At 37.2% G+C, this 11,067-nt stretch overlaps 1 protein-coding gene across 1 annotated transcript; it reads right to left on the minus strand.

Annotated features, from left to right (window-relative positions):
- Positions 1 to 1,387: 1,387 nt before the first annotated feature.
- Positions 1,388 to 2,143, minus strand: LOC109165670 (sporamin B-like). Its single transcript, XM_019314537.1, has one exon. The coding sequence runs from the start codon at positions 2,141 to 2,143 to the stop codon at positions 1,388 to 1,390; it is 756 nt and encodes a 251-aa protein (XP_019170082.1).
- Between the last annotated feature and the right edge of the window lie 8,924 nt (positions 2,144 to 11,067).

The following is an 11,067-nucleotide window of genomic DNA, read 5'->3' on the forward strand; positions in this document are numbered from 1 at the left end:
GTTTACCTCTTTGTAGTCATTTTGTTGGCTAGCTAGTCACAAAATATAGTTTATCCAGTACAGTGTACATTCTCAAGTAATGATTGTGTGTTTCCCTCGTCACTTAAACAAAAAAAAAAAAAAAAAAAAGAAGTTAAAATGTATTTATAATATTTTAACCTCAAATTTATTTTCAACGTAGTACAATGACTCCTGCAAAGCCTTCTAAAATTCAATTTTTTCAACTTTACGAATCAATTGCTTATTCACTCTGTTTTGAGTTTTTAATATATGAAATTTATCTCCACCCAAAGGAAAATTCGAGTCCACTTTGATTTGAACTAAAAAGAATCGCACTTGTATGAGACCGTTTCACGGATCTTTATTTGTGAGACGGGTCAGTCGGGTTGAAGCAACATGCAAATGTCATACTTATATACTCAAATATAAAAGTACTACATTTTTATAATAAGTAATGTTGGCAAGTGCCCCTTACTTATAAGGAAAAATATAATACTTTTGAGTCAAAATGTAATACTTTTAAATCGAAATATAAAAGTATTACATTATCCCTTATAAGTAATAAAAAAATTTATTCTTGATTAATCTTATATTTAAGCATATAAGTATGACATTTGTGCGTATAAGTATATTACATTTTCATCTTGACCCAACACGTCTCACGATGAGACGATCTCCCACAAGCTTTTGCCAACTTAAAAAATAAAAGAAGGATTTTAAGATTTACACCGCACAAGCAAGGATTTGTTGCATGCTTATTCTTACATGCGCGTACAATGTTGTCAAAATCGACTTCGAGCTGATCAACTGCTGCCCAACCAGTGAACAATGAGCTGATCAACTGCTGTCAAATACTGCCTATTGAACCAGTGAACATGGTCGGATTTTAAGCTTTGCAAGCTGGGTTATCGCACAGGGCTCCACCAAATTTTAGAGGGCCTCCAAATTTTAGAGGGTCTAATATTTAATTTTTACCTAGCTAGTTTAGAAATAAAAATTAAAAGTTTTCAGTTAAACTTAAAAGGCTTTAATGAATGGTAGGAATATGTGTTTATTGTATTTTAAATTGGAGGTCAGATGTTCGAAACTTGAGTATTGCTCCAACTTTGAACATCTTGCAAATTGTTCATAATATAATTTTTTTTTCTTTGTGCACATCAACATTTTACCACCAAAAATAAAAAAAAAAAACCGGCCCTGCCAGTGAACCTGTTATTTGTTCAACCATAGATAATACTTTATGCTTATTTATTTAAAATTAAAGATGATCGGGATTACACAAACAGTACACAACAATCTAGGATCTGTTGTAAGTTGTGAAACCTGCAACTAACGTCACTTATTTAGAATAAGTAACCTCCCCCACACCCCGGCTTATGGTGTTAAATCACAATCTAGCTTTCTTGAACACAACAGAGAAAAAAGAATTTGCAGTAAGAGCCAAACGCAGATCCCGGTGCAACATGTAGTCGATTAAGCCAACGTTGTTGCAATTGTGGCCGCCAAACGGACAATTAGTGATTCTGTAAGCGTTATGCTCCGGCACGACTTCAATCTTGAACTGGCTGCTAAGGTTGGGGACAAACTCGGTGGTGTTCAAGAGGTAATTGCCGGTTGGCTGGTCGTACCGGATCCCCCAATAGACATTACCCAAACAAACCCGGGTCATATCGGTGATGAATTCGAAGCTCTGGAAACTCGACGTCAAGACGACGGGGGCGTTGGGGTCCGCCGGCCTGATCCTAATGGGTTGGCCGTCCAATAAAGGACGCGATAAGAGCAATCTGGTCACGCATTCTGTTGTAGAATCTGACCAGGCAACTCGCACTCCTACGGTGAGGGCTCCCGGGCTGCCGGTGGAGGTTATGTAGTAAGTTTCGCCGGCCTGGAGCTGGTTTCCGTCGGTGTCCAGCACCGGAGTGCCAGACGCTACTGCTACGTCGGCGGTGGGAAGGCGGATTGGATTGAAGGAAGAGTGAGTTGGGTTGGGAAGGAGATAGAGGGAAAGTGTGAATAAGAGTGCGAGGGTTTTCATGTTGATGACAACTTGGCAGAAGAGAGGTGAATAGGTAGTTATGATGTTTGTAGGTAATGTTGTTTCAAGTCTCATGCAATTTATAGACGACAAATGTTTGCACTTCATTTATCTCGTGGTACAAATAAATGGTTAGTATTACACATACACCCCCCATTTCGGATAAGGTTTTTAAAATATTTTGCTCAAATGACACTAACACTGTTAACAAAAGGCACTAATAGTATAGAAAAATACACAACAATGAAATGTAAAAATGTAAAACACACCCAAAAAATACACCATATAACTCCCCACCCCTAATAGTGCATTTCCTAACACGGTGTGGTGCTTTTATTCATACATAATAGTGTATTTTTTGTGATGCGTACCTAATTTGTGTTTTTTTTGTTGTGTATTTCCTAACGTTAATGGTGTATATTTGCATAACTATTGGTGTGGCCGCACTGACCGCACGGGAAGGCGCGGTCGCACCTGAACTCAACTCTCTCTCTCTCTCTCTCTCTCTCTCTCTATATATATATATATATATATATATATATATATATATATATATATATATATATATATATATATTGTTATAATAATAATAATATTATTATTATTATTATTAGTAATGGTTAAACCAAGTATTAAATTAGTTTGTTATGAATAATGCATGGATGCAGTAGGTGGGTTATACATGGTATCACTACATAGATTGTGGTCTTAATTGTAGCTTTACATGGAGCATTACTCCTAATCTTTAGCTTTATTAGTGGTTATCTTTTAGTATAAATAGGTTACTATTGTTCATTCATTAATCATCAATTCAAAGAGTTATTTCCTCTCTCTCTCTTTTCAATATATAAATATAATATATAGATATATTATATTTAATATATATTATAGATATATTATATTATATTTAATATATATTATATTAAATATATTATATTTAATATATCTAACATTTGGTATCAGAGCCAGTCAACCTTTCAACCCCGAGATATTGTTCGTAGTGAAATATGGCTGCAAATTTCAATATTGTATGGACGGGTCCCAAATTGGACGGGAAACTCGATTACAATTATTGGCAAATTATGATGTCCACACATTTGCAAGCTCAAAATCTTTGGAGCTTTGTTGATCCCGGTCTACCCGAAGGAGCTGATGCAGCCGCTATACGGCGAGATAAATTGGCCTTGGGTCAGATTCACCAAGGTGTTCATTATTCCATCTTTGGGCAATTAGCTCGTGCTCAAACAGCAAAACAAGCTTGGGACATCTTAAAGGTGTCACACAAAGGAGTCGATCGGGCACAGAAGTCTAAGTTGCAGTCGTTGAGAAGGTTGTACGATAATTGTGAGATGACCTCTACAGAAACAGTAGATGCGTATTTCACTCGTCTTATTGATATGGTGAATAAGATGAGGCTATATGGAGATACGATTGAAGATGGTGCAGTGGTTGAAAAAGTTCTTCGAACTATGCCGATGAAGTATGACCATGTGGTGGCTTCGATAACAGAGTCACACAAAACCGAGCTCTTATCAATTGCAGAGCTGAAAGGTATGGTAGAAAGTCATATTGACAGGATTGCGTCAAAATCGGAACCACTAGCAGAAGAAGCTTTGAAGAGCCAAGTCACCCTTAATGTGACTGGCACTAATCAAAGAGGTGGAGGATCTGGTAGAGGTCGTGGAAGAGGAAGAGGAAGTTCTGGTGGAAGAGGTCGTGGTAACTTCAACCAAGGAGGAGGACGTGGTAACTCCAACCAAGGAAGAGGTGGAGGTAATACCAAACAAGGTAAATTTCCATTTCATTGCTACAATTGTGGCAAGTATGGGCACAAGATTGCGGATTGTTGGTATAATGAGGACAACAATCGTGGAAATCAAGCAAACATTGCTGAAAATACTGCTGAAAAGTCTGGTGAGAGATCTGAAACTTTACTTTTAGCCAGCAATAGTTTTTCTGCAGATAAGAACATATGGTTCTTGGATACTGGGTGTAGTAACCGTATGTGTGGGATGAAAGAATTGTTTTCTGAACTGGATGAATCAGTCCGGTCTGAAGTAATGTTTGGCAATAAGTCAAAGGTGCCAATTTTGGGAAAAGGTAAAATCTCTATTCAGTTAAAGGATGGTACTTACAATTTTATATCCGATGTGTTCTATGTTCCTGAACTACACCAAAATTTGTTGAGTTTGGGTCAGTTGTCAGAAAAAGGATATAAGATACATATTGCTCAGGGGTGTTGTACCATTAAAGATGCTAAAGGAGTTTTGATTGCAAAGGTAAATATGTCCCAAAATCGACTATTTCCTTTGAAAATTAAGCATACTCTCCTTGATTGCTTTAATTCTGAAGTTTGTGATGATAATTGGTTATGGCATATGCGGTTTGGGCATTTTCATTTCTCTGGATTAAACTATCTTGCGAGAAAGGAACTTGTTTCTGATTTACCTGTTGTGAATGTCCCTGATCGTATATGTGAGATTTGTGTGATTGGGAAGAAGCATAGAGATCCCTTCCCTGTGGGCAAGTCAAGGAGAGCTACAAAACAGTTGGAGATTGTTCACTCAGACCTGTATTCGTTGGAGGTTACCTCACATGGAGGTTGTAAGTACTTTATTACTTTCATTGATGATTTCAGTAGGAAAATATAGGTTTACTTTCTGAAGCAAAAGTCTGAAGCATGTGATGTTTTCAAACAATTTAAGGCTTTTGTTGAAAAGCAGAGTGGTTATGAAATTAAAATCTTGAGAACTGATAGAGGTACAGAATATATTGCCTGTGATGATTTTCTGAAAGAAAAGGGTATTCAGCACCAAATGACAGCTAGATACACTCCACAACAAAACGGAGTGGCTGAGAGGAAGAATAGGTCTATCATGGATATGGTAAGGTGCATGTTGAAATCCAAGAATCTGCCTAAGCCTTTTTGGGCAGAAGCTGTTGCTTGTGCTATCTATGTGTTGAATAGGTGTCCAACTAAAAGTGTCCGTGATAAGACACCCGAAGAAGCATGGAGTGGGAGAAAACCCTCTATCAAATATCTCAAGGTTTTTGGATGTTTGGCATATGCACATGTGCCAGATCCATTGAGAAAGAAGTTGGATGATAAAGGTGAAAAGTGCATATTCATTGGTTATAGTGACGCTTCAAAGGCTTATAAACTATACAATCCTGAAACTAAAAAGGTTGTTATAAGTCGTGATGTCACTTTTGATGAATATGGTGCTTGGGATTGGTTAGCTAAAGATGAAAGTTCAGTTGTTATTCCTGCTGTTGAAAATATTGTTGAAGAGCAACCGATTCCAGATAATGTCCAGTCTCCTTCACAGCCAGAGTCGTCAGTTCAACGATCTCAGCGCGAGCGCCACTTACCAGCTCGCTTGCAAGATTATATTTTGGGTCATGATAATGACTTGTCTGATGAAGAGATTATTCAATTTGCTCTCTTTGCAGATAGTGATCCTTTAACTTTTGAGGAGGCTGCTACGGAAACTCATTGGCTTAAGGCGATGGATGAAGAGATACGTGTCATTGAAAAGAATGGTACTCGGGAATTAACAGAATTACCTCCTGAAAAGAAGCCAATTGGAGTAAAGTGGGTTTATAGAACGAAATACAAGTCAGTATATCCAACTTGAAGACGAAGACATTTTTCTTAAATTGAAGAAGGAGATATTGGGATGACCAATATATCCAACTTGGTTTAAAGGAGGCAATGTTATAATAATAATAATATTATTATTATTATTATTAGTAATGGTTAAACCAAGTATTAAATTAGTTTGTTATGAATAATGCATGGATGCAGTAGGTGGGTTATGCATGGTATCACTACATAGATTGTGGCCTTAATTGTAGCTTTACATGGAGCATTACTCCTAATCTTTAGCTTTCTTAGTGATTATCTTTTAGTATAAATAGGTTACTATTGTTCATTCATTAATCATCAATTCAAAGAGTTATTTTCTCTCTCTCTCTTTTCAATATATAAATATAATATATAGATATATTATATTATATTTAATATATATTATATTAAATATATTATATTTAATATATCTAACATATATATATATATATATATATATATATATATATATATATATATATATATATATATATATATATATATATACACACACACACACACACACAAACACACACACATATATAATTCAGTTCCCATGCGGTTGAGTGTCTCCCGTGCAGTTGTGCGGTCAATCACAAATCTGATTCATCTGGCTTAAGTCAACGTCAGGATTATCAAAATTAAAAAAAAAAATGTTGTGGCAATTTGGTAATTTTTGCATCTAGGTCAAATTTAAGGTGCATGGTTTTCCTTCTTAAGGTGTGTGGATTTTGTGCTTAAAGTGCGTGGGTTGTGTGCTTAATGTGAGTTGTTGTTGAAACTTAAGGTGCGTGGTTTTTGTGCTTAAGGTGTGTGGTTTTTGTACTTAAGGTGCGCGAGTTTTGTGCTTAAGGTGTGTTGGTTTTGTGCTTAATGTGAGTAGTTATTGAAACTTAAGGTGCGTGATTTGTATGCTTAAGGTGCGTCAGTTGTTTGAAACTTATGGTGAGCCATTTTAAAACCTTAGGTGTGTGGTTTGTGTTCTTAAGTTGTTTTGTTGTGTGCTTAAAGTACGTGGTTTGTGTACTTAAGGTGCGCTATTTTAATGCTTAATTAAGGTGCGTCAACCGCAAAACCCTACGGGAAGCTATACCCACACATGAACCCTTCTCTATATATATAGCCGAGCGGCTCGCGAGCAACTCGATCAACTTCAAGCTTGAACCGAACTCGAGCCGGCTTGTTTCATAACCGAGCCAAGCTCGAGCTCGAGCTTACCTATTGTTTATGGAGTTCGAGTTTGACTCGGCTCGTTTACACCCCTAGTCATGCATAGTGTGTGTTTGCATGTATTTAGTGAGAAAAAAATTGTTTTCCCGAAATAGCATCCTTCATTATCAATTGTAATTATAGTTCATTTACAATTGTTATGCCATGGACCCGGTCCAAAACGACGCAGTTTGCGCGTGCGAAAATAACGGTGTTGTTGGTGGCACCGTTTTCTCAGTCAATGATTTTTTTTTTAATTATTGAAAACAACTCAGCGAGTGAATATTCAGTTCTGTAATTGTGAAAATAGAGTTCTTTAATTGTAAATATAGAGTTATGAAATTGTGAATATAGAGTTATGTAATTGTGAATATAGAGTTCAAAAGTTGTGAATACTGAATTTTGTATATTGAGATATAAAATTTTGAATATAGAGGAACGAATTCTGAAGACAAACGGCAAGTTAACGACAAGGAAGGAAGAATTTTTTTTTAATTATACCCGGGTCCACAGCATAATTTGTGGTTCATTTATTGTTGGGGTTGTACTTTCCTCCTATGTGGTAAATAACCATGTTTGGATCAAGCTTTTTGTATCCATTATTTGTTGTTGGACCTCCACTCATATTGAGCCCTAATTATTATTATTATATTTATACATATAATATAATATTAGGAATTATGTTTTTTTTTTTAATAAAAGAGCTAGTTCATTAATTATACGATGAAAAGTTTACAATAGGATCGATGGAATGATAAAACATTCTTACAATCAGACATTGAAACAGATTTCCAATGCTACACGAAACTTGAATCTCTGACTGTTTTTCAATATTGAAGCTGAATTCGTTTGGAGAACCTGAAGCTTCTTTGATATTGTTAATGATCTTGCTACCCAAGTCTGACTCTATTACGGTTCTTCTATCCATAGACAATACTCCATTAATCTGAATTGCATATCAAGGTTAAGATCTTCTTTGGTGCTCTGGATGAAGCAAACATACTCCATTATCAGATAAATTGTTTCACCTTATGAAAAAAGAATTTGCCAAATAAACGGGAGGAAAACTCGCTAAAGACATGATTGCAGTAATTTGGGGCAAACAAATAATACCCAGAGTATTCGGGTTATCGAACCACAGGGAAGTGGGGTACTAAGCACTAGCTACTTGGTTACTCATATGGAGCTAATCTGAACGAAACTTGAAGATTGGATAATTGTAGAAAATAAAAGGCAGAATAAACTAATTAACAAGGTGTTGTAAGCAATAGAGAAAAGCAGGATTCTTGGGGTCACAATGTTTAATCACCTAGTGCCAATTAAAGTTGTAATATTTAGTTTGGACTTAAGACTTGTGTGAGAATGCAAGGTGGAATTGACTTACTCTCGTAATCTCTATCCCTAGTGAATTTCCACTCTCGTGGTTTAAACACTCATTAAGAACAAAGAATAGCATTCATTTATTCTCAATTACTACCATCTCTCGATCGATGCGCAACAATCTAGAATAAATTCCCCAACCAAGTTGCCATTTCTCAAGGTGCAACAGTCAAGTGCAATCGTGTGTGCCCTAATTTATATCTAACTCTCGTTATGAATGAATATGGCTATGAAGAAAGTAATTTAGGCCTTTAATTACTAGCAACAACAAATTAAAACAAGATAGCAACACAAATCATAAAACTAAACATAAATATATTTAGGAATTAAAGAACTAGGCACATAGGTTCATAAACAAATTCACCCAAAAATCCTTAAGGGTTTTAGCCACTCATGGCCATAATAGCAATCAATACAATCTTGAAAGATAAACAAACAACAATAACAATAAGAGAAAGAGTGAAAGAATTCTCCTGAATCTTCCTAGCCAATTCGCTACTCCAAAGCTAATTGTCTATCTTGAAGTTGGTCCTCTTGGTTATTGCTCTTTGTTGCCTTCCAATACCAAAATCTGGGAAAAAGAAGAACCCCAGGGTTGATGGAAGATGATCCTTTTATAGTGCAAACCCAATGGACTTCTTTTAGGAAAGTTCTAAAATTCAGCATTCCGCATTCTCGACGCGTCGAGCCTCTAGTTTGGCACGAACATTAGCTACTGGAAATTCTCGACACGTCAAGAGGCGGGCTCGACGCATCGAGGCTTTGATGCTTCGACTTCTTCCTCTTTTTGATCTAGTAGTGCTTGAAAATCTCCCCTTGCTATTACACTTAACCTGTAATGGTGAAAAAAACACTACCAAACACCGTAAGACATTCAAAACAAGTGTAAAACCATGTCCTAATGAGAAAACAAGGGAAACACGTATTAAATAGGAAAGATTAAAGAACTTAGTTACTGAGATGATTCAAAATAGCTATAAAAACATGCACAAATGTGATAACATCACCCCCTCACACTTAAGACTTTGTTTGTCCTCAAGCAAAACAACTAAGCAAAACCACAGGTCATAACACTAAAAATCACTCCCACTTTCTCGTGGAGAAATCTAGTGTGCACATGTACTCAGTTAGGTTTATGCATAACATGACACCAGAAAAACATCCTAGGCTTGCCCTTCCTACTCCTCTTGTATAGAACTAAAGTTTCATGCAAAGATCAAGTAGGTCTTTATTAAGCTTGTAAGGGGCTAAGGGTCATGGCTTATAACAAAAAGGGGTATGGAATAATAACAAAAGAGAGAGAATGTCACAATTATCTATAGCTTTAAATCTTAGAAAAGATGAACCAATGGTGAAGAGGGAGCAAAAAGAAACTCATCAAGACTACATCAACTCTGCAAGATGTGTGGGTCTAATATAAAAATTTTCTTCAACCAAATTTGATTTGGGCTTCTTTTGAATATAGAAAGACAATACTTTTCAATTTTTTTTTTTGAATATTTTAGAATCTTTTTTTGGGTTTCTCTCTTTTTTGCATAACAGAGAATTGACACTACAAACTGAATAAGAAATGAACTGGTTTATTCAATCAAGTAATAACCCCAAACTTCACTTTTTCTGGAACAAGTTTTCTTTTAAAGTAAGCTCCAAAGAAATCTCTTCTATAAGATTTTTAAAGACAAAAGCTACATTCTCTCTAGGGTGGAAGGATAATATTTGGCCAAGGGCTAAGGGTTATAATAATAGGGGTAAATCAAAGAAAAATAATCACAATGAGGGGATAAGTGCTTAGCACTTATTTAAAAAAATAAAAGGCACAAGGGGGACACAAAGGGTAAAACATACGTAGGGACAAGTTTAAAAGCTGTGGGTTACAAAGAATGGCCTAAATCATTTCAATACATGTAAAAATTACCCTAAACCTGAGGAGTAATGGGACAAGCTCTAGTAAGCCAACCAATGCCGGAATTCCACATAAACGTTCACTAGCACACGCACTAACTACTAGATTAAGAAATTAGTCCGGTTATGAGTGGGTAGCAAGGAGGGAAGTTTCTGGGCTACATGGTAACTAAATGGGGCATTGAGCCAAACCTTGAGAAGGTCCAGGCCATTATGGACATGCAACCTCCCGACTCCATAAAAGACCTTCAGAGGCTGACCGGCCGACTGGCCGCTCTGAGCCGGTTCCTAAGTAAGTTGGCCAACAAGACTGTGCCTTTTTTCGAGGCTATGAAGAAGAAGGAGGGCTTCGCATGGACCTCCGAGTGTCAAGAGTCATTTGAAGAATTAAAGAGGTACATCTCAACGCCTCATGTATTATCTACTCCATAGGTCGGTAAGCCCCTATATTTGTACTTGGCTACGTCACCCAAGGCTGTCAGCTCAATACTCGTTCGGGAAGAAAAGCGGGTTCAGCATCCGGTTTATTACGTCAGCCGATCCCTAAAATCAGCGGAGACTCGCTATACATCCCTGGAAAAGATGGTGTATGCACTAATGGTCACCGTGCGGAAGTTGGCACCTTATTTCCCAGCGCACACCGTCCGACTCTTAACATACCAACTCTTGGGAGGCGTGCTGCGTAACCCTACGTCCTCAGGACGACTCGTCAAATGGGCTGTAGAGTTGACCCAATATGGAATTGAGTACCAACCCCGCCCTTCAATCAAGGGACAAGCGTTGGCCGACTTCCTAGTCGAGTGCACAATGGGAGAAGTCGATGGAACTTCGGCCTCGGAAGAAGGTTTGGGAGAATGGTGGGAGCTACATGCCGACGGGGCGGCGGAGTCATGTTAGTCACGCCGGAAGGATT

The sequence above is a fragment of the Ipomoea nil genome, unplaced genomic scaffold (genome assembly GCF_001879475.1).
Source record: "Ipomoea nil cultivar Tokyo-kokei standard unplaced genomic scaffold, Asagao_1.1 scaffold0317, whole genome shotgun sequence".
Taxonomy (NCBI): domain Eukaryota; kingdom Viridiplantae; phylum Streptophyta; class Magnoliopsida; order Solanales; family Convolvulaceae; genus Ipomoea; species Ipomoea nil.

Excerpts from the sequence above, each read along its gene's own strand:
- LOC109165670 (XM_019314537.1), bottom strand. The coding sequence starts at position 2,143 with ATGAAGTGCAAACATTTGTCGTCTATAAATTGCATGAGACTTGAAACA.